The 24,363-nt window shown below is 37.4% G+C and overlaps 2 protein-coding genes across 3 annotated transcripts; both read right to left on the bottom strand.

Moving 5' to 3' along the window:
- Positions 1-79: 79 nt before the first annotated feature.
- LOC106080734 (serine protease inhibitor 42Dd) lies at positions 80-7,292 on the bottom strand. Of its 2 annotated transcripts, XM_059368981.1 has the most exons (3): positions 7,130-7,292; positions 6,303-7,038; positions 80-441 (listed from the first exon to the last, which is right to left on the bottom strand). In XM_059368981.1, exons 2-3 carry the CDS (start codon positions 7,032-7,034, stop codon positions 169-171), a joined length of 1,005 nt encoding a protein of 334 aa, XP_059224964.1. In that variant the 5' UTR covers positions 7,035-7,038; positions 7,130-7,292; the 3' UTR covers positions 80-168. The 2 variants fall into 2 exon arrangements, with proteins under 2 accessions (XP_059224964.1, XP_013097691.2); XM_013242237.2 differs by having other exon boundaries at positions 6,303-7,292.
- A 7,363-nt stretch (positions 7,293-14,655) lies between these two features.
- On the bottom strand, positions 14,656-21,190 carry LOC106080731 (leukocyte elastase inhibitor). Its single transcript, XM_013242234.2, has 2 exons — positions 20,133-21,190; positions 14,656-15,020 (listed from the first exon to the last, which is right to left on the bottom strand). Exons 1-2 carry the CDS (start codon positions 20,988-20,990, stop codon positions 14,745-14,747), a joined length of 1,134 nt encoding a protein of 377 aa, XP_013097688.2. The 5' UTR covers positions 20,991-21,190; the 3' UTR covers positions 14,656-14,744.
- Between the last annotated feature and the right edge of the window lie 3,173 nt (positions 21,191-24,363).

Below are 24,363 nucleotides of genomic sequence, written 5' to 3'. Positions count from 1 at the left end.
TACCACAATTTATTGAGATCTTATAAATATTTTACAGCTATATTCGAATAAAAGTTTTACAGTTATGATATGTGAATTAAATATATATGTGTTTAAATAAAGGTATAACATACAGTTTCCTGATATTTTAAAAAGTCTACAAACTTCTGCAACTTAAGTGTTTAGTTCTTAAGCTTCTTTGGGAGCATTTACAAATGTACCGGCAAATAAAATATTCTTTTTATTCCATATCCAATATAGGAATGGATGATCCGCAATGAATTCAAAACTCATTAAACAACGTGCCATCATAATCGCTCCACTGGCGGCAGCTGCTTCAGTGCCCTCCTCATTGACTTCAATGGATGCCTTATGGAAAATATTCGATATGTTTATATCTTCAGAGGGTTCTAACATACCACTGAAATCGGCCTCTTCGGTAAATGCTTTTTCAATGCCCATCTGAAAGGGAAAAGGGAAATTAAAATTAAAAAATAAATAAAAAGAACTCTATTATATATTGGGTTGCCCAAAAAGTAATTGCGGATTTTTCATATAGTCGGCGCTGACAAATTTTTTCACAGCTTGTGACTCTGTAATTGCATTCTTTCTTCCGTCAGTTATCAGCTGTTACTTTTAGCTTGCTTTAGAAAAAAAGTGTAAAAAAATTATATTTGATTAAAGTTCATTCTAAGTTTTATTAAAAATGCATTTACTTTATTTTAAAAAATCCGCAATTACTTTTTTGGGAACCCAATACATATACTAGTAGAGCTTGTAAACTATCGATATTCGCAACATTCGATATTTTTTATAATAAATATCGATAGTATCGATACTATCTTAAATTTCGCATGACCTATACTTCAAACGGAGGCAACCGTAGCGCAGAGGTTTGCATGTGCGCCTATGACGCTGAACGCCTGGGTTCGAATAATAACAATATTTAAGCCCATCGGATGAAAATAGCGCCCTCTATAGGCGCAATGTGTCTTATAGGATACATTCAGTGTCGGATCGGTTATTAAAAGACCGATTTGGACCGTACTTGGCACAGTTGTTGGGAGTCATGGGAGAGCACTATGTGCAAATTTTTAGCCAAATCGGATGAAATTTGTGGCTTCCAGGGGCTCAAGAAGTGAAAACAGGAGATCGGTTTATATGGGAGCTATATCAGTTTATAGACCGATTTAAACACTATGTGAAAAATTTCAGCGAAATCGGACGAAATTTCTGGCTTCCAGGGGTTTAAGAAGTCAAATCAAGAGATCAGTTAATATGGGAGCTATTACTGGTTATAGACCGATTTGGACCGTATTGGTTTATATGGGAGCTATACCTAAATTTGAAACGATATGGCCAATTTGGTTACATGCCATTCGGGGCATATTTTGGAGTGGGGCGACTAGAAGCTAATTTTTATATAATTTTTGTATTTAACTCTCAAATACCTATCCTTTAAATCCCATATTGTCCCGTTCGGTGTTCATATCCATTTGGTGTCATATAGACCAATCTACTGTCGAAGGGGCTTAAGCCCGGAAAAGCCACATTTATTACCCGATTTCACTGAAATTTACAACAGTGAGTTGTATGTATCGGGCCCCGCGATATAACTTCCGAAAATGGTTCACATCGAACCACATTTGTCCATTTGTGGCATATTTTGGAGTGGGGCGACTTAAACCAAATTTGTATATAACTTTCGTATTCAACTCTCAAATACCTTTCGTTTGAGTTCTTTCTTGTCCCATTCGGTGTACATGTTCATTTGGTGCATAATTTTGGGGTGCGGCGACCAGCCTAAGAATATATCCCTTTTAGATATCTTTCGTATTTTACTCTCAAGTACCTTTTGTTTGAATCCCATATTGTCGCCATCGGCCTCCATGCCGGTGCGGGGGTGATTTTTGGGGCGGGGGCGCCCCCTGGGACTTGACCCCAAATTTTAATATAAGTTTCGTATTCTACATCAAATTACCTTCCATTTTTCCCATATTCCATACCCATATTGCGCCAATCAGCAAACATGGCAGGTGGGCGGGTACCTCGACATGTGAGGTCGAATTGTTCTATTAAGTTCGTACTCTACTCTAAAGTAACTTTCATTTGATACTGATATTGTTTCAAACGGGAAACGTTTCAAGTGGTAGATATTTTTGAGTGGAGCACTCCACTCAAAAATATTTATCACTTGATCCCGCCATTGTCTTAATAGGTCAAATAACCTATTTGAGGAGCTTTTATAAGGTAAAAGCGCCACCTAGATACGTGGACGCAAATTTTAATGTCATAGTCGTGATCTACTGCCAAATATCTTTCATTAAAATTCCGGCTATATGCCCATTTGGTGGGCTTTTGGAGGTGGGGTGACCCCCAATTACTTGGACCTCATTTTTATACCCACCACCGAAGGATGGGGGTATATTCATTTTGTCATTCCGTTTGCAACATATCGAAATATACATTTCCGACCCTATAAAGTATATATATTCATGATCAGCCCATTGAAATCACGCTACAGTCTTTAAAAATAGAGATATTAAGCTGAAACTTTGCACACATTCTTTTTTTTATCCATAAGCAGGTTAAGTTCGAAGATGGGCTATATCGGACTATATCTTGATATAGGCCCCATATAGACCGATCCGCCAATTTAGGGTCTTAGGCCCATAAAAGGCACATTTACTATCCGATTTTGCTGAAAGTTGGGACAGTGAGTTGTGTTAGGCCCTTCAACATCTTTCTCCAATTTGGACCAGATCGGTCCATATTTGGATATAGCTGCAAAGCCGTGACTTATGTTAGGCTTTTCAACTTCCGTGTCGTATATGGTTCAGATCGGTTTATTTTTAGATATAGCTACTTTTAGTATATTTTGTAATACACAATCCAAATCGGAACCTATTTCGTTATAGCTGCTATGGAGCATAAGGCATGCGTTTTTCACCGGATTTTGACGAAAGGTGGTTTACATATATACTCGAGGCGGTGGCTATCCAAAGTTCGACCCGGCCGAACTTAACGCCTTTTTACTTGTTTAACGTCATATTCGTAATCTACTCCCGAATACCTTTCATTTGAGTCGCATATTGTCATGATCGTCCAATAAGCCCATTTTAGGGGGTTTTGGGTTCGGGGCGGCCCCCCAGTAACTTGGACCCAATTTTTGATAAGAAATTCATACTCTACTCTTGAATACCTTTCATTTGAGTCACATATTTTCACGATCGGTCCACTTTTATTTTTGGGTGGTACTTTTGGGCTAAGGGGGGGGTTCGCCCCCCTTGCGATATCAAAAATTTATAAAGCCTATTGCTCCTACTGGACCACTACCACAATCTCTGAAAATTTCAAAGAAATTGATTTAGCCGTTTTTGAGTCTAAACGGCACAAACACATTTACAAACCCACAAACAAACAAACACAAATTCATTTTTATAAGTATAGATAGATTCTAAGGAGGAACAATAGATTCTTTTAACTTTCTTATGAAGTGAATTACTGGGAAAAATAACACCAATTATTGTTTGTAATAGAAATGCTTTGTATATCTGGGCAAGCCGTCTTGTAAGATAACTCTTGCAGGCATGTTATATCGAAATAGTTATCTCTTATGTCGACATCAATTTAATTAACTAATCGATTACTGTCATTAAAGATTATATCGCTCATTTATCTTTAGGTCTATTTCGTAAAATCCCGCTAAACATGTATGATACACACACGTACACAGGCTTACGTACTCGCATAAGCCTGTATGTTGTTGGTATCAAACAAACATTTCTTGAGTCAAGTCAACTTCAGCATATAGAATAAAAATAAATGCCTTTATTTGATGGGCTATATGCAACATGTAGGGCGCGTCAATGTTGTTGTTTACACTGTACGAGTGCGTCTGTATGTTTTCCCATGGCCGCGGGCATAGGAATTTATAAGCAGACTTGTATGTTGCCCTTCTTTGTACTAAAGTAACGAAATTATGTACTCTGTAAATGCGAGAGCAGTTATTAAAGTGAGAGAAACTGTATATGTAAATACACAATGTTAGGCACGATTCAAACCAGCCCCAAAACCCCTTAAAATAGGTTTATTTAACGATCATGACAATATGAGACTCAAATGAAAGGGATTAGAGTATGAATATGGTCACGAATTAGGAATAGGCGTTATACTTTGTTGATTACAGAAGGGGACGGACCCTCGACCGTTACCCCAAAAACACCACCAACATTCAAAAGTGGACCGATAAGGACAATATGGGTAACAAATGTAAAGTAAGCGGGAGTAGATAACGAATCTGGTATACAAATTCATGTCGAAGTATAGGGGGTCATCCCACCCCCTACAAAAATGGGCACATTAGCCAATCACGGATATATGGACTCGGTTTGTTTGTTCTGGATAGTCTGAAAAACGGCAGGACCGATTTTCTCGAAATTTTCACAAATTGTGTAGGGTGGTGTGGAAGGAAACATAGGCTATATAGTTTTTCGATATCAGACGGGGGACGGACCCTCCCCGTTATGACAAAAACACAACCCAAAATCAAAAGTGGACCGATAGAGACAATATAGGTATCAAACGAAAGGTATTGTAGAGTAGAATAATAATATGGTATTAAAATTTGAGTCTAAGAACCCATCGGGCCGCCCCAACCCCAAAACTCCCCCAAACAGACATATTGGACGTTCGTTTCAGATCGAACTATAGGGGGTCACACCAACCCTCAAAAACCCTATTAGACCCCTTTTTAACTAAATGATACTTGGCTGAACCGATTTTCTTTCCGATTCAGATTGTGTACGTTTGTCTGCGAGGAAAGGGGTGGAGGCGGACCCTCCCTATTACCCCAAAAACGCCACTTATATCCGAAAGTGGTCCGATGGGCACAACAAGGGTATCAAATGAAAGGTATTGGAGACCAGAAAGCGAACATGATACATAGTATTTGGGTCCAAGTACTACGCGGGCCTCCAACCCTAAAACTCCTCTAAACAAATATATTCGTAGTTCATTTCAATGTGGGACTCAAATGAAAAGTATTAGGCAGTAGATTACAAATATGGCATTAATCATTAAGTCCAAGTAATGGGAGGTCGCCCACCCCCACCCCAATACCCCCAAATGGGCATATTAGCAACCATGGCTATATGGGACTGAAATGAAAGATATTTGGGAGTATATTACGAATATGACATTAAAATTTGCGTTCAAGTATAGGTGGCGCTTTTCCTCCTAAAGATACGTCAAATGGGTTATTTGACCCATTATGACAATATGGGACTCAATTGAAAGGTATTTGAGAGTAGAAAACGAATTTGATATCCAATTTTGGAGCCAAGTGTTTTGGGGTACGCCCTAAAGCACCCCCTAAACTGAACTTCATTTCCGTTGGAAATAAAGAACGAATTCGATATTGCCGTTGGCCGCTCCGCCCCCGAAACACCCTCCAAACGGTTCATATTTACCGGCCATGGCAATATGGGGCTCAAATTAAAGGGATTTGGAAGTGCAGCATGAATTTGATACCCATATTTGAGTCGAAATGTCTGAGGTGCCATCCCTCCCCTAAAAAGCACTTTTCATTAACCTAATTTTTAAAAACACCAGGAACTGAGGAGGGTAAACTTCTCACACATCAATGAGTGCTTTCCGATTCTAGTTTAAACTCAATGATAAGGGACCTTTTTTTATAGTCTGAACGGCGTCCCCGGGTTGCGACACCACTTTGGGGAAAATGTTTTAAATGACCATGCATGGCATTGTATCTTGCAAATGTCGCCAACCACCGCTTTGTCCGATGTTCTCGCCAGAATTCGAACACGTTCAGCGTCATAGGCTACAATGGCACGAATTCAATATCCGCATTCAGGGCGAAGTGTCTCTATCCTAAAAAGATATTAGAGAGTTAAAGAAGGCGCTGCGGAGCGGGCCCGGTTTGGCTTGTAGTGTTTTGTTTGCTCCGTATAGACTCAAAAACAGTTGAACCGATTTCGGTTCAGATATTTTCACAAATTGTGTAGGATGGTGGGGAAGAAATTATAGGCTCTATAATTGTTCAGGGGTGGAACCTCCCCTTTACTCCAAAAATCTCTCCCAAACGGAAAATTAGACCAATGTGATAAATATGGAGCTACGACTAAGACGGTCATGAAGACCGATCGGAACAATATGGGACTCAAATGAAAGATATTTGTAAGTAGAAAATTTGCAACCATGTCTCAGGAGGACAATGTGGGACTAAAATTCAAAGGTAGACAGGGCCAGCTAGTAAAATATAAACACCATGGATTATTCTAAATATTTGACCATTTTCTTACCTCTTGCAAAACGTTTTTGGCATCAACAGCAAAATCCACTTTAAATTTGGGCAACACTAAAATGATTTCGTCACTGCTTATTTTTTCCGTCAATTCCAACAAATTAATATCTTTTAACTGTTCCATCACTTCTTTTAAACCATTACGCTCATCCGGCAAAAGAATCATCATACTTAGATCCGAATCTTTGTAAGGTAGTTCTAGCAGGCTAAATTTATGTTTATGGAAATAGCCTTGATTGAAATAGGCTGTCTGCCTCATGTATTGCACTTTAACCGATTGCTCGGCATCCGTCCAAAAATCGCCCTCGTGGGTATTGGCCTCATCAAATTTACACTGCCAGCTGCCCTTAAAATGCAAAGCATTCAACAGCACCAAACGTGTATCGTCACCCAAAACTTGGGAGGGTATCAATTCAGTAATTTTACCCGATGTTTTATTCTCAACCCAGTTGTTGATGGTCTGGGCAGCAGCTTCGCTTTCAGAGAAATTTATGATCTCAGCCTCGGCATGATAGCTTTCTTTGGTGGTGTTCTCATATGCATCTTTGATCTTCTTTCCCTCTTTGACATAGATTTTATTGGCCATTTTCAAGAGATCACTATCCTGATATTGATCCAATATACAACGGAAATTCTGCGCAACTTCCTGTGTACAATTGGAGGCATATTTCATGGTAGAGGCTATTTCTTGTGCTGTCTCACCTTGGGCCCCCGTAAATGCCAAAGCCATACAGGTTTGTAGAGAGAAGGGAGAAATGATGACATTTTCCTTGCTGTCAGCAGCTTTTAGTTTTTCCAAAATTTCCAAGGTAAATTTAGCACCAGCAGCTGCAAATTCATCTTTCAGTTGAGACATTGTTTATGTTGCTTTTTTTATCTCTATTTTTAACAGGTAATTTGTCAAAGAATTTAGCTTTGATGGTTGTAGGAGTAAGTTAAGTCGTTTCTCTTAATCTCCTAATGACCTAAAATATAAACACAACCTCTATTTAGCGCTGTTTATGTGGGACTGATTGTTTGACAACAAACTTTTCGACCTCAGCCAACATACGCATTTTAGTCAAAGAAGGCCTTCTCTTGTTATGGCTAATTCATTCTCTCACCGATTGGCCCTACAAACAATTTGAGAGTATGACTCACTTGTAATCAGTGTTGCCATAATGAAAGAAATTTCTACGACCACGGAAAAAAATTCTACGCCATTTTAGCGATTTTTCTATATTTTTCTTTTTATTCGTGTATAACCTCTAGTACGAGGTCTCACATTTTCCTTTTTCTTCCCCTTTCTCTCTCTAGGGTGCCACAATGGGCCAAACTGGCCTCCGAGTGAACTCACCTTCGGTGGGCGACCCATTCAACCTAACCTAGCCTAGCGATGTCCTTGCGTTTGTCAGTTTTAACCATACTACAGGCTTAAAAAAATTAGACATTGCATTGAGACAGGCAAATTTTCCCCATTAAGGAACAGGGGCAAACTTTTACGTATCAAGTAGTGCTGTCCGATTCTAGTTCAAGCTCAATGAAAAAGGACCACAATTTTATAGCTGAGTTTGAAGGCGAGGCCACCGTAGCATGCCCGCCTATGACGCTGAACGCCTGGGCTCGAATCCTGGCGAGAACATCAGAAAAAATTTTTTCAGTTGTGGTTAACCCCTCCCCATGCTGGCGACATTTCTGAGATACTATACCATGTAAAAACTTCTCCCGCACTGCGGCGGACTCGGCTATAAAAATGAGGCCCCTTATCATTAAGCTCAAACTTGAATCAGACAGCACTCATAGTGCAATTTTCACTATGCCCCCGATATTTGAACCGAATGTGATCGGACCATATTCAGATATAGGTGCCATATAGACGGATCTACCGTCGAAGGGTCTTTAGCCCAGAAAATCCATATTTATTACCCGATTCCATTAAGGAACAGGGGCAAACTTTTCAAATATCAATGAGTGGCGTCCGATTGATAAGGGGCCTCCTTTTTATAGCCGAGTCCGAACGGCGTGCCGCAGTGCGACACCTCTTTGTGGAAAAGTTTTTACATGGCTGGCATACCAAATGGTACAGTACCTCCCAAATGTCATCCGGCTCAGTGATATTAGTTCCAAATATAGATCTTCCGATTCAGGGTTCTAAGGCCATAAGAATCGTAGTAATTGTCCGGTTTTACTGAAATTTGGAACAGTGAGCTGCACCAGCAATTTCCGACCCCCAGTATGATAAATATGGGACAAAATTTAGATATAACTATTGGGTTGCCCAAAAAGTAATTGCGGATTTTTCATATAGTCGGCCTTGACAAATTTTTTCACAGCTTGTGACTCTGTAATTGCATTCTTTCTTCTGTCAGTTATCAGCTGTTACTTTTAGCTTGCTTTAGAAAAAAAGTATAAAAAAAGTATATTTGATTAAAGTTCATTCTAAGTTTTATTAAAAATGCATTTACTTTCTTTTAAAAAATCCGCAATTACTTTTTGGACAACCCAATATAAAAAATAAACTTAAATTAAATAACATTAAATACTCATCATTAATCTAAAGGGTGATTTTTTTAGAGCTATAGGAAAGATTTCCAAAAAAAACATAAAATTCAGAAAAATTCTTGAAATCTTTATTTCAATCGATACGGTACGGTCCATATAGTTTAATACTTGAAGATTATTTCATGCTAATGTTGACCGTGACTGCGCCTCACATAGTCACGGTCAACATTTTTTTTACACTTTTTTTCTAAAGCAAGCTGATAACTGACAGAAGAAAGAATACAATTACAGAGTCACAAGCTGTGGAAAAATTTGTCAGCGCCGACTATATGAAAAATCCGCAATTACTTTTTGGGCAACCCAATATTATTTTAATTAATTCAATTTTTTTATTTATTTAATTTAATTTTATTTTTATTTCCTTTTATTTTACTCCATTTTATTTTATTTTATTTTATTTTAATTTTTATATTATTTACTTTTACATAATTTGCTTTTATTTTCTTTTTATTCATTATTTTATTTATTTTAGCTTATTTCATTTTGGCGAAAAATTGCTCTATATATACAAAAAAACTCAAGTTGGCAACACTGTTGGTTATGTTTCTCATTGGAGAGAGATGATGTTTACCGCTCTATTCATGCTCGTTAAAATTCAAACGAATTTAGGTTGCTTACTTACCGGGAGAATGAGATTTAGGTCAGAATGGCTTGCTGGACAGCGATAGATTTTTGGTAATTGATGTTACTCAAAGTCAATTTGGAAAAAAACGAAAAACCGGCATTGTAGTCGTAAAACACCGACTGAAAGGTCATTCATTGGGGGGAAACCAAAAAAAAAAGATTGTAGGAAGTAGTTATTTACATAATTTCTAGAGTTTGAGACACAATTAAATTGTAGGTGACCCAAAAATGTACGAAAATAAACGGGGAACAGGTGGTGGGCAAACATGTAAAGTGTAGACAGCCTTGCAACATTATATTTTTTTACTTAAAACAATGGCTAGACCATATTTGGCTTGGTGGTGCTAGTGGTTTAATAAGTTTTCTGTGTGGAAATTATAGTTGTAAATGTCACGCTGCCTATTATAGCGGAATAAGACAATATATTTTTGATTGCAATTCAAATACAAAGTCAATCTAGCGATAGCCGTCTATTCTTTCTTAACGAAATATTTATTGAGCTACTTTCATTGGGATTCAAAATGGTTAAAGCCGGTCCATGTTTAGATACTGCTACCATAAGTCGGCTTCCTGAGCGTCAGATGGTATTGTATGCTCCAGGCTGATCTGATTTTTGTAAGTAACCTAATTTGTTTTAATCCATCTCAATGTGTCATATTTTTATAAGAATTAATCGATACTTATCGATTTTACATTAACCTTGTGAAATTCTCTGTTTACTTTAAATAAATAGCAGACAATGTTGCAGTGCAAATACAAAACCATCTGCAACCATTTGCTAATTTGAAATTTTACTAATTGCTCGATGGTGTTAGCAATTAGACCGAAATTGTTTTTGTGGCATAATGCGAATAAACAATTACGCCTTGCTGAAATCTAATAACATATGCATATAAATTATCATTCTCAACTGTTTGGAAAAAGGCGATAATGACATAAAACAAGAATTGAGTTATAGATCATCAATCATTTGGAGGCATTTATCATTCATACCACCATAATGGGTATTAACCTCATTCTAGGTCTCCTGGGACTAAACACAAAATGTTTTAAACTGATAATCAATGAAAGTTTGAAATTTTGGCCAAAGAATAACATCGGTATTCACAAATCTTAATGCAGCCTTAAAGCAGGTTATCTTGACAGTTCTATAAAGGAAGTTTGTCAAATAAACCTATTTTAAAGCTGAGTATTCTGTTCAGCTTTTCAAGCGGAATGCTGTCAAGCTCCATATAAAAAACGTCGGCGAAACGTTAGCTAAAATAGGCGGAAAAGTAGTACTCTGCTTATGAAAATGACAAAAAAAAAAATCAAAGTGGCAACACTTGAAGCCCTTGCGGGCATAATTTTTGTTTTTGTATGTTTTATTGGTTTCAATGATTGTTTTTATACCCACCACCGAAGGATTGGTGGTGGGTATACATACAACACATCGAAATATCCATTTCCGACCCTATAAAGTAAAGGGTGATTTTTTTGAGGTTAGGATTTTCATGCATTAGTATTTGACAGATCACGTGGGATTTCAGACATGGTGTCAAAGAGAAAGATGCTCAGTATGCTTTGACATTTCATCATGAATAGACTTACTAACGAGCAACGCTTGCAAATCATTGAATTTTATTACCAAAATTAGTGTTCGGTTCGAAATGTGTTCAAATTTTGTTCAGCGATGAGGCTCATTTCTGGTTGAATGGCTACGTAAATAAGCAAAATTGCCGCATTTGGAGTGAAGAGCAACCAGAAGCCGTTCAAGAACTGCCCATGCATCCCGAAAAATGCACTGTTTGGTGTGGTTTGTACGCTGGTGGAATCATTGGACCGTATTTTTTCAAAGATGCTGTTGGACGCAACGTTACGGTGAATGAACACATTTCGAACCGAACACTGATTTTGGTAATAAAATTCAATGATTTGCAAGCGTTGCTCGTTAGTAAGTCTATTCATGATGAAATGTCAAAGCATACTGAGCATCTTTCTCTTTGACACCATGTCTGAAATCCCACGTGATCTGTCAAATACTAATGCATGAAAATCCTAACCTCAAAAAAATTACCCTTTATATATATTCTTGATCAGCGTAAAAATCTTAGACGATTTAGCCTTGTCCGTCCGTCTGTATGTTTAGATCACGCTACAGTCTTTAAAAATAGAGATATTGAGCTGAAACTTTGCACAGTTTCCATAAGCAGGCTAATTTCGAAGATGGGCCATATCGGACTATATCTTGATATAGCCCCCATATAGACCGATTGGCCGATTTAGGGTCTTAGGCCCATAAATCCACATCTTAGGCCCATAAATCCGCATATAATTTGGGACAGTGAGTTGTGTAACGCCCTTTGACGGCTTCTTCAATTTAGCCCAGATCGGTTCAGATTTGGATATAGCTGTCATATAGACCTACACGCCGATTTAGGGTCTTGCGCTCATAAAAGGCGCAGTTATTGTCCGACGTCGCCGAAATTTGGTAAAGTGAGTTAAGTAAAGCCCCTCGACCTACTTCTGGAATATAGCACAGATCGGTCTAGATTTGGATATAGCTGCCATATAGACCGATCTCTCGATATGAGGTTTTGGGCCCATAAAAAGCGTATTTATTATCCGATGTCGCCGAATTTTGGGGCAGTGAGTTGTGTTAGGCCCGTCGACATCCTTCTTCAATTTGGTCTGGATCGATCAAGATTTACGTATAACTGCCATATAGCGCATTTATTGTCCGATGTCGCCGAATTTTGGGACAGAGAGTTGTGTTAGACCCTTCGACATCCTTCTTCAATTTGGCCGAGATCGGTCCAGATTTGAATATAGCTGCCATATAGGCCGATCTCTCGATTTAAGGTTTGGGCTCATAAAAGGCGCATTTATAGACTGATGTCGCCGAAATTCGGGACAGGGAGTTAAGTTAAGCCCCTCGACATATTTCTGCAATTTGGTCTAGATCGATCAAAATTTACATATAGCTGCCATATAGACCGATCTTTCGATTTAAGGTTTTGGGGCCGAGTTTTGTTAGGCATTTCGAAATTTTTCTGAAACTTGGCCCATCCGTGTCGTATATGGTTCAGATCGGTTTATTTGTATATATAGCTTCTAAAACGACCAATATTTTCTTATATACAATTAAACAATGACTTGTACTTATTAGTATTTGGTCCAAATCGGAACATATTTCGATATATATGATATGGAGCATAATATATGCATTTTTCACCGGATTTTGACGAAAGGTGGTTTACATATATACCCGAAACTTGTTTTGGTATGGAACGAAAAACATTTGATTGCTGTCAAATTCCGCTCGCAGAACAATTAAGATCCACGACAGTTTCGAAAGCAGGAGGTTACCGTAGCGCAGAGGTTAGCATGTCCGCCTATGACGCTGAAAGCCTGGGTTCGGATCCTAGCAATCCTATAAAAAGGAGGTCTCTTATCTTTGAGCTTAAAATTGAATTGGACAGTACTCATTGATTTGTGAGAAGTTTGCCCCAGTTCCTTATTGGAATGTTAATGGACAAATTTGCCCTCCGAAAGCAGAATAGAATAAAACTGCATTAATTTTTGTAAATATGGTCATAAAACTATAGCCTAATAGCTTTGATAACAGAAAATAGTAATCTGTTAAAAGACACTCAGTGTGGGTGGAAAATACGCAGAGAAACTGTCGATAATGGGATATCAATAGCATTGACGAAGAACCTTCGAACCAATGCCTGACAATGTTATGTGTAACCCAAGATATATTCATTTACAGGTAGTGGCAGTTGCCCAACAACAAAATATTGAGTGCGCTATCTGTCAAAATCAGTGATTTGTGCAACTCTAATTTTGTGTATGCTACTAGTTCGCACCATTTTTCGTTTTTGTGTGTTTGTTATGGTTGTTAACTATAATACACACACACAACCAAAACCCGTTGACAGATAGTGCACTTCGGGAGAAAAAATTGTACTCAGCTGTTTACGGTACACTACCTGGTAATTATGTCAGCTATAATAAAGCGGCTTAAGAATTATGAGGCAGCAGCATATACATCAAGTTGTTTGTACAATCTGATGGTAAGAACTTATCTTCGAGGAAACTTAGCATACTATGCTTAGTACACGGAGAGAAAACAGTATGCGGCAATTGCGTAGAAATAAACCCCCTTATCAAAAATTGCAAATTTGTCCATGAACATTCCATTAAGGAACAGGCGCAAACTTCTCACATATCAATGAGTGCTGTCCGATTCAAGTTAAAGCTCAATGATAAGGGGCCTCCTTTTTATACCCGAGTCTAAGCGAAGTGCCGCAGTGAGACACCCCTTTAGGGAGAAGTTTTTAAATGACAAAGAACCTCCTAGCATTAGGATAATCACCGCTGAAAATTTTATGCTGATGTTCTCGACAGGATTCGAACCCAGGTGTTCGACGTCATAGGCGGGCGTGCTAACCTCTGCGCTACCGTGGTCTCCACCTCGCAAAACATTTATTCCATTAGCCAAACTCTGAATAGATTTCGAAGCACCTCGATCTTTTGGGCTATTTCTTCAATTTCTGAGACTTGGGTTTTCCATGGAAGTTTTGGCCTCCCCTTTTGCGTTTACCACCAGTTTACCTTACAAAGACCTCTTAGCTGGTGCTGCCTAACCTAACGTATATGAACCAGGAAAATGGATACTCATATATAATTATAGGATTTTTTTTTATTTTATTAAAACAAACAATAAATACAAATACAAAAATTCATTAAACTAATTGGTTAAAAAAATATAATCTATTTTTCATCAGAAATGTTCTGGAATTTTCCTTCATTTATAATACTTTCTGTCATGGAACCTATGTGATATAGAGCTGGCAAACTATCTATAATAGCAACATTCGATATTGTCGATAATTTTAAGAATATCGATATTATCGTCGATTTCCTATCACCTTTCAAACGAAAATGAGTAGTAAAAATCATGCGATCGATTTATATAGAAGCAATATTAATGCATAGACCAAATAAAACGAAGGTTAATCAAGTCAGTAGGAAGTCATGAGAGAAATCATTGTACAAAATGTTAACCTAATCGAATGAAAATTGCGCCCTCTATAGGCGCTATGAATCTTAAAGAATACAATCATTGTCGGATTGCTTATTATTGTTTAGTTTTTCAAAAAATTTTACTTTTGCGATATTATCCATCAATCGATATTCAGTTAAAAAATTAAATATCGATAGTGCCATCGCTAATTTGCCAGCTCTAATGTGCTCTCCGTTCGGAGGTTATTTTATAGTTGCCAAATTTTTAAGCCTCGTTGGGGGCATTTACAAAAGCTCCAGCAAACAAAATGTTCTTCTTATTCCAAATCCAATAGAAGAATGGACGATCGGCTATAAATTGCAAAGGCAGCATCATCATACGGGTCATCATAATCATGCCAGTGGCAGCAGCTGCCTCTGAACCCTCTTCGTTGACTTCAATGCAGGCTTTGTGAAGGACTTTTGAGATGCTAATATCTTCGGGAGATTCCAAGATGTTGCCAAAATCAGCACAATCGCTGAAGGCCTTTTTGATGCCCATCTAGAAAGAGTAGAGAGGAAAGTGTTGGTGTTAATTGGGATTGTATCTATTTAATACTATAAAATTTATATCAAAGCAGCTGAGAGCAATAGAAGAAGAGTCATTTGCCAACAGAATGAAAAGTGGACATGCCCCCATAAATATTATAGCTGTTATCATGGCTGAATAGTGGAAGATTAGGTCACTTGCCAAAATTAGAAGATGGAAAGTCACCAAAAACATTAAAGATGTCAAAGCGAGCCGATTAAAAATGACACAAATGGGAGAGAAAGTGAAAAAGTTTACACCCTCAATGTCAAATTCTGTCAAAAACTAAAAAAAAATTGTATGTCGATTGATCACTTGGCTTAACCTTATTCAGCGAACCCTGGCACCCTATATTCACTTAATAAGGTTGTGTAAAGCGATATCTTTTTACATTCATTCTTTGTTTACGTTTTCTCCTATATGATGACATTTTCAATTGGCACATTTTGACATCCTTAATGGTGTTCATGGGGCCTATCCACTTCATGTTTTCGCATGTGACCTAACCTTCTATTAGTGAATCCTGCCTGACGGCTTATATGCTATTTTTTATTTTAGTCCTATAAAGTACAACTGTTCTGGATGAAATATCGGTGGAATGTTTTACTGGTGAGTTATCGATATCATGCAATATCAGATAGCCTAGTACTGACTTCGGCTTTACGCCCGAAGTCAACTCTCAAAACGCATTATAAAAAAATTATAACGAAGAAAATGCGAACATATTCCGTGGAAGTGGAACTGAGTTCTATAAGCAGAATAGTAGCGATAAGTTGCAAAGGATACAACATATCTAAAAACAAGCTCAAGATATAGCCTTAAGTTCCAAAAGCCACACGATCTTAAACAAAAACGTTAGACTCGTAAGAGTAAAGGTGGAGTTATATTCTATGCGCGCTACTCTACTTCACGCATGGCAATACAGAATGATCTTCGAATTGATTCGTCAAAATTGAAAATTCTTTAACTTTTGGGCGTCGCTTTTGTGGGACTTGCTTGCAGAGTTGCATTGTAAATGCGCGCGTATAGTATATAACCCCACCTTTAAGTAGTTGATGTGCTTGCACAAACGTGCTGAATTTCCGAACATGGGTCTACGAGAAAAATTTCGCAATTGATCAGTTCATAAACTCTCAAAATTATCGTTTTTTACTTAATCGAGCTTGCGCACATCAATCGTTTTCATTGTGACTGGCGGGATCGGGAAACATGTTCAAAGCAGTTTGGAGACGGGGGCACGCAGACATTCCAACATGGTAAGTAGGTGTAAATCAAGATTTGCTAAAAAATCATTTTCTGCACTTCATTTGCCAGATGTCAATCCGATGTACCTTTCTATTTTGGGACATTTTAGAGAGAAAGGTCAATAGAGCAACAGTCAAAGCAAAAGGTTGCCATATCGAGCTAAAGTGAATGGACAAAATCAAAACAATACGTAAAGCATGGTATTCTGTTCAGCTTTCATGCGGAATGCTGTCAAACTGCATATAAAGCTGAGTATTCTGTTCAACTTTTCAGACGGAATGATGTCAAACTCCATATAAAGTTGATTATTCTGTTTAGCTTTTCAAGCGGAATGCTTTTAAACTCCATATAAAAAACGTCGTCGAAAAGCTGGCGAAAAAGTAGTACTATGTTTATAGTGAGGAAAATGGAAAAAAGAAATCTTTTATTGGTTTCAATGGCTCGTTTTTTCTTTTTGTTGTTTTTTTAGTTGAGAAAAACATAAAACCATGAAACCCTGTTTAGATTGCTATTTAAATCCGTATTTTATGACTCCATCATATGTTTTCTCTTTATAAAATCAGCTGACGAGAACCTTAAATCCGGATTTAATGAGCAGTGTAAACGGAGTTAAAAAACGTCTTTAGATATCAAAATAAAAACAAAGAATTACTATAAAATTTCGCTCGTGAAACAAATAAAAATTTCAGAGACCATTCCTAAAGCAGAATAGAACGCCAATCCTAAATATAAACTGAGTTCGTGTACTCAAAAAATTGTGCAAATTTGCACAAATTTTTACTTGAAGTCGTTCGCGTACTTTATTCGCCAGCAGAAGAGAGCGGAAGTGTGCGTGAGAGCAAGCAAAATTTTGAGAATTTGGTAATTGAGATCTTGCATATTCCACAGGGATTTTTTTTTTCAGCAGACATTTGCAGCGTCGAACAGCTGTTTTATTAAAATCAGCTGTTAAATTCAAATAAGTTGCAAAAGAGAATAAGGACTGTTCTTACTCTCTTACAATTTACAGACCTATAGTGTATATCAATTTCGCCTTTTAGATGCCATATGTCGTTAGTAAAAATGGGCGTCATCTTTCTGTTATATTTTAGTTACAAGTAGTGGTCAACAGATGTCGTTGGTCAACATGGACCCAATCTTTTTTAACGAATTTCTTAAAATTTCATATTATAAAGGTAATTTTGCATCAGTGAGCCCTTGAATAAACGTATTTATCGATTAAACTAATCTGCACATGCACTGGGCTAGTAAATATGTCATTTTTGTAAAAGGTGTGGTAGTGCTTCCATACCAATAAATACAATGCCTTCCAGTATTCACTAATAGAAGGTTAGGTGGATAGGCCCCTTGAACATCATTAAGGATGTCCAACCTGCTGATTGAAAATGTCATCAAATAGGAGAAAACTTAAAAAAAATGAATGTAAAAAGAGAACAATCCTCAATGCTAAGTACTGCCGAAAATTCTATGTCAGCTGATCGCTTGGCTTAACCTTATTCAGTGAATTCTGAATGCTGTCTATGCGTTGAATATTATCCCTAATCAACATTTTCACATACCAAATCTTTACCTATTGTATATATTCACACAAAAAAAAAACATTTCAATTAGTAACACTTCGTGTCAGCTTCCCTGTAAAGTCTTAAAAAACAAACCAATTGTTAAGCTCTAGATAGCATAGTTGACTATATATTGATATACTATAAAGGCTTATAACAACAACAATCCTTTCAAGTGCTCAATAACTTAAAATATTTCAATTTTTAAATTTCACTCCTCTTAGATTCTTATCACTTGGCGTAATCAATATTTCATGTCACAAAAGTTAAATTTAGGTTATACAAAGAGAAGTGGAAAATTGAACTCTTATCAAAAGATATGGCAACAAAGATAAGTTTGGGAATTTCGGTACGCTATCATCATAGGCGGTGATATATAAAATGCTACCATCTGCAAGCACTAAAAGCCACATAAAACAGGTCATATTGATTATGCGACAACAACGACGGTGAAAATTATGCAACTGCACTTTGATAAGAAGCCCAAAATAAAATTTATATCATTCGAGAAGTGTTATCAAAGGTGGAATGTGAAGCAATATAGCAACTTTAATCTATTAAGAAATGCAATCATAGAATTTATTGACAGAGATATAGAGAGCTTCCTGCTCATGTGTCGTCAACTAGGCCATGAAGGGCTATCTTAGAAGACTTGCGCTTGCTATTGCCGCACCGTTGTATTGGGTTGCCCAAAAAGTAATTGCGGATTTTTTAAAAGAAAGTAAATGCATTTTTAATAAAACTTAGAATGAACTTTAATCAAATATACTTTTTTTACACTTTTTTTCTAAAGCAAACTAAAAGTAACAGCTGATAACTGACAGAAGAAAGAATGCAATTACAGAGTCACAAGCTGTGAAAAAATTTGTCAACGCCGACTATATGAAAAATCCGCAATTACTTTTTGGGCAACCCAATGGATATATGTGATCTCTTTTCTTCCCCTTAGGTATATCTGTAGAAGCGTTGTCATAATAAACGACCGCAGACTAAAGGTGGAGTTACATACTACGCGCGCAAAATGCATTAAAAATGCGAATCAATTTTTAACTTTGACGCCTAAAAACACTACTTCACTCATGGAACACAGAATGACCCTCGAGTTCAATCTTCAAAGTTGAAAATTCTTTAACATTTGCGCGTCGCTTTTGTAGGATTTGTTTGCACAGTTGCAGGATGCACTTATATGGTGAGGTCATGCGAACAGCTGAGTCCATTTTTTTCTATTTTTTTTTTTCGATTTTCCTGTAAATCTAAATGTGAAAGGCTCGATCCAATATTCCACACATGAGTAACAAAACACTGTTATAAGGATGAAAATACAAATATGGAATACACTTGAAGAAGATAAGTTGTTAGACAGAGTTTATTTTTAAAACCACTTTGACAATTAAATTTACAGCATTTGCCACTCAAGGTAGCTTTGTTGGTGGTAGCATTTTGTTGTTGTGCTAATGACTCTACCTTTTAATTGTACCATGGCACAGTTGCATTTTTAATGCGTGCACATAGTATTTAACTCCACCTTATAGGCCTAAACAGACAAGTGTCGCATTGAAAAATGCAACTCTGCAAACAAATAACAAAAAATCAACTCGCAAAAGTTGAAAAGATGTTCAATTTTGACGTTTAAAAACTTGATTTCAATTGTGGCAAAACAGAATGCAAATGCAAATTTTGCCCATGAACTTTCCACTAAGGAACAGGGGCAAACTTCTTACATATCAATATATATATATATATATATATAGCTGATTCAGAACGGCGTCCCGCACCTCTTTGGAGAGAAGTTTTACATGGCATAGTACCTCACAAATGTTGCCAGCATTAGGAGGGGAAAACCACCGCCGAAAATTATTTCTGAAGGTCTCGCCAGGACTCGAACCCTGACGTTCAGCGTCGCAGAATGACGCTCGCTTTCCAGCGTTTGGTTTTAAACTAAAATTTCTTGTAATTCTTCTGTGAAAATCAGGATTCACTTAATAACATTGTGAAAAGACTGTTGAGAATGTCAACATTTTCTTGTTATGTTTTTTTTCCCTATTTGGGGTGGCATTTTCAAACGATACATTTTGACGTCCTCAGTCTTCATGGAGTCTTTCCAGTTTTCGCCGTCGGAAAGACACATAACCTTCTACAATGAGGACCCGTATCAAAATCGCGGAATCAAAATCAAATAACTTTAAGAAAGACATGATTGCGATTTGGGTATCTCGAATTTGAACTTGTGATGAAATTTTTCAACTAACAATATTTCGAAAAAGTACTTCCGATCTCTTACCTTTTTCAATGTATCTGACAATTCAATTGAATAATCCACTTTGAATTTGGGAAATTTAACCACCACTTCTTCGGTATTCATTTTATCCGCTAAATCCACCAGATTGACTTCCTTCAGTTTGGCAGCCAAATCCTTAAGACCCTCTCGCTCTTGTGGCAATACAACAAACATACTCAAATCCGAATCTTTATAGGGCATCTCCAGGGCGGTGCAATTGTATTCCTCAAAATAGCCATAGCCAAACTTGGCCTTTTGATTCATATACTTCACTTTCACCGACTCCTCTTCGGCAATCCAGAAATCATCTTCTTCGGTTTGGGCTTCATCGAATTTCTTTTCCCAATCACCCTTGAAATGCAAGGCATTGAGCAAAACCAATCTTGTGGTGGCATCCAAACAATCGGCCGATATCAATTCGGTAATTTTTCCAGCTGTTTTCTCCTTAACCCAATCGTTCATGGTCTGGGCGGCTGCCTCACTTTCGGCAAAATTTAAACTTTCCGCCTCAGCATGATAGTGCTCCTTGGTGGCGTTGGCATATTCGGGTTTGATAGCCTTGCCATCTTGCACATACACCTTATTGGCGATTTTCACCAGATCACTGTTCTTGTATTTCTCCAAAACGAATTGGAAAGTTTCTGCCACTTCGGGAGGGAAATTTGAAACGTATTGCAAGGCTGTGGCTATTTCTTCGGCGGTATCATCCTTGGCACCGGCAAAAGCCAAGGCCAAACAATTTTGTATGGAAAATGGCGAAACTATGATGTTTTCCTTGGTGGTGGCAGCATTGAGTTTTTCAAAAAGTTCCACAGTGAATTGGGCACCACCACGAGCAAATTGCAAATTGAAATCGAACATAGTTGATTTTTTTTTATTGGACACACACAAAAATTTAAATTTCGAACGTAATACGTTTAATATAAACTTGAATATAACTTTCCTTGAACGCGGACTGCTATGGAATGGCCGAAAAATATTATTTACACATAACAAAAGTACAGACTTTTAAGGCCTCTTTGCCTTTTGAAATATGTCAACAAATGATATTTCGCTATGACTCACGGCCCGATAACGAATTGTTTCTCTATTTTATACAGTCGACTTATAAACATCATCTCCCGCCCAATGTTAAGTTTTATTCGTTGTTGTATTTCCTTTTTGTATTACTCTCTCTCTCTCTCTCTCTCTTACTTTTCGTTGTTTTTTTTTGGGGAAATACCGTTGACTAGGTTTGTTTGTTTTTTTTTTATTGCTCTTCCTCTGATTCTCTCTCTCGCAGAAATGCTAATCAGTGTTGCCACTACAACAACATTTTTCCGACCAAAATTTTCCAAACAAAACCTTTAAAATTCCCTTCTAGCCTACCAAAATTGTAAACTAAATCGAAATCGATCAAGAAGATTGCGTTTCTTGCGACAGTTATTATTGTTTAACTATATACAATCTTATATAGAAAATTGAATTTGTATTTGTTTGTTTGTTTGTTCCGTATAGAATCATGAACGGCTGATCCGATTACCTTGAAATTTTTACAGATTGTGTAGGTTGGTCTGGAAAGAAACATACGCTATATAATATTTTGATATCGGAAGGGGGCGGACCCTTCTCCTTAAAGTACGACCCAAAAATGAAAGTGGACCGATCAGGACAATTTGGCACTCAAATGAAAGGTATTCAGGAGTAGAGTACGAATTTCACATTAAAAATTAGGTCCCAATAATTGGGAGGCCGCCCTAAACACAAAATAGGTTTTTTGGACGATCATGGCAATATGGGACTGAAATGAAAGGTGTTCGGAAGTAGATTGCGAATATGGACAGGAAGGAGAAATAGGCTTTATAATTTGTTGAATTCGGAGGGGGCGGTCTCTCCCCCTTACCACAAAAACGCCACCCAAAACCAAAAGTGGACCGATGGGCATAAAATGGTTATCAAACTAAAGGTATTGGAGATTAAAAAACGAATGTCGTATTAAAATTTTGGTCTACGTACCCATCGGGCCGCCCCAACCCCGAAATTCCCCGAAACAGACATATTGGACGTTCATATAATGTTACGAATCTGAAATCAGTTCGAAGTATAGGGGGTCACCCTACCTCCCAAAAATGCCTTAAATGGGCATGTGACCCATCATGACTATATGGGACTCGGTTTTTTTGTTTGTTCCGTAGAATCAAAAACGGCTGAACCGATTTTCTTCAAATTTTCACAGATTGTGTAAGTTTGTCTGGATGGAAACATAGGCTATATAATTTTTAGATTTCGGATGGGGGCGGTCCCTCCCCCTAACCACAAAAACGACACCCAAAACCAAAAGTGGACCGATGGGCATAAAATGGTTATCAAAGGTATTGGAGATTAAAAAACGAATATCATATTGAAATTTTGGTCCAAGTACCCAGCAGGGCGCCCCAACCCCAAAACTCCTCTAAACAGAAATATTCAACGTTCCTATCAATATGGGACTCAAATGAAAAGTATCCGGCAGAATATTACAAATATGGCATAAAAAATTAGGTCCAAGTAATGAGAGGTCGCCTCGCCCTTAAAAAACCCCCAAATGGGCATATCAGCCGACCATGGCTATATAGGACTCAAATGAAAGATATTTGGGAGTATATGAAAAATATGACATTAAAATTTGCGTTCAAGGTGGCTCTTTTCCTCAAAAAAAGATGAATAGATAAATTGACCCATTATGGCAATATGGGACTTAAATGAAAGGTATTTGAATGTAGAAAACGAATTTGATATCCAATTTTGGGGATACACCGTACATCACTCCTTAAACTGAACTTTATTTCCGACTATAGCAATATGGACCTCAAATCAACGCCATTTGGGAGTAAAGAACGAATTTTATATCTATTTTCAGGGCAACGTGCCGGTGGCCTCCCCAGTCTCAAAACACTCTCCAAATGGTTCATCCTTACCGACCATGACAAAACGGGATTTAAAGTAAAGGGATTTGGGAGTGGACATAAATTTGATATCCATATTTCTATTTTTGGTTTCTATTTTTGGAGACGGGTGCCGCGGACAGCCCAAAACCCGCCAAAGGATATATAGACCAATCACGACAATATAGAGCCATGTGTTTGGGGAGCCGCCCTACCCCAAAATACCTCCCTATTATATAAAAGCTATTTGGGGTGGATATTTAATGATTTTCGGGAAATTTATATTCATTTTCAGGACAAAGACCCCGATCATGCCATTATGGGACTCATACGAAATGTTTCTGAAAGTAGAGCACTAATCTTAGAATCTACCAAAATCGAAATGGGCCGTCAATCCAACCAAACACAAAAATATAACATAAATCTTACCAAATTTGGTAAAAAAAACCGAAACGGCAACTCTGATGCCAATAAAATTTTTCAATTAGTAAACAAAGTTTTGTGAAAAGAATGAGTCTCTTTATAAGAATTTCGATAGAACTGAACTATCTTATCTATACAGGAATTTCAATTATGGACTACAAACAAAAGTCTCATATGGCTGGTATTGGCAGGTATGAATAGGTGTTTTAAAAATATTCAATTGTTTAATAATTCTATTGTAAATAAAATATGCGACGCAACACGGACTAATGGTAACAAGTTGTAGAAGGCAAATTACAAAATAAGAAAACCGATAACTGACTAAAAGACTTTACACTGACGAACAAATATAAGAGCAAATGGATAATTAAGAAATTCATGAATTTGTTAAAATTGTAAGTCATAAAAAATTAGTAATGGTTAGGTTTCGAGGTCATGCGGTAATAGATAATAATAACCGGTTATATGGAGTGTTTGAGAGAAACCGTAAACAGCTGAGTACAATTTTTTCTCGCGAAGTATACTGTCTGTCAACCAGTTTTGGTTGTGTGTGTGTATTATAGTTAAGAAACATAACACACACAAACAACGAAAAATGGCGCGAATTAGTAACATACACAAAATTAAAGTTGCACTCATCACTGATTTTGACAGATACAGTGCACTCAAAATTTTGTTGTTGGACAACTGCCTCTACCTGTATATGAATATATCTTGATCGTATGAACAACGAGCTGTATGACGCATAGTTACACATATCAAAATACTACGGCTGCTTTGGCAAGGACATGTTGTCAGGATGGGTGAAGAAGCTCCAGCAAAGAAGTCTTTTGAAGGCAAGGTGGTAAACGCGAACCGGGACTACCAAAAGCCCGATGGAAAGATCAAGTGAAACTTGGTGTCAGAGA

The sequence above is a fragment of the Stomoxys calcitrans genome, chromosome 5 (assembly GCF_963082655.1).
Source record: "Stomoxys calcitrans chromosome 5, idStoCalc2.1, whole genome shotgun sequence".
Taxonomy (NCBI): Eukaryota; Metazoa; Arthropoda; class Insecta; order Diptera; family Muscidae; genus Stomoxys; species Stomoxys calcitrans.
Note: the sequence above shows the minus strand (reverse complement) of the source record. Positions and strands in the feature narration are given on the sequence as shown.

Coding starts and splice junctions, on each gene's coding strand:
- LOC106080731 (XM_013242234.2), bottom strand. CDS start 20,990: ATGTTCGATTTCAATTTGCAATTTGCTCGTGGTGGTGCCCAATTCACT. Junction 15,021..20,132: donor TGTCAGATACATTGAAAAAG/GTAAGAGATCGG, acceptor TACTCTTTCTAG/ATGGGCATCAAAAAGGCCTT.
- LOC106080734 (XM_013242237.2), bottom strand. CDS start 7,160: ATGTCTCAACTGAAAGATGAATTTGCAGCTGCTGGTGCTAAATTTACC. Junction 442..6,302: donor CCAAAAACGTTTTGCAAGAG/GTAAGAAAATGG, acceptor TTTCCCTTTCAG/ATGGGCATTGAAAAAGCATT.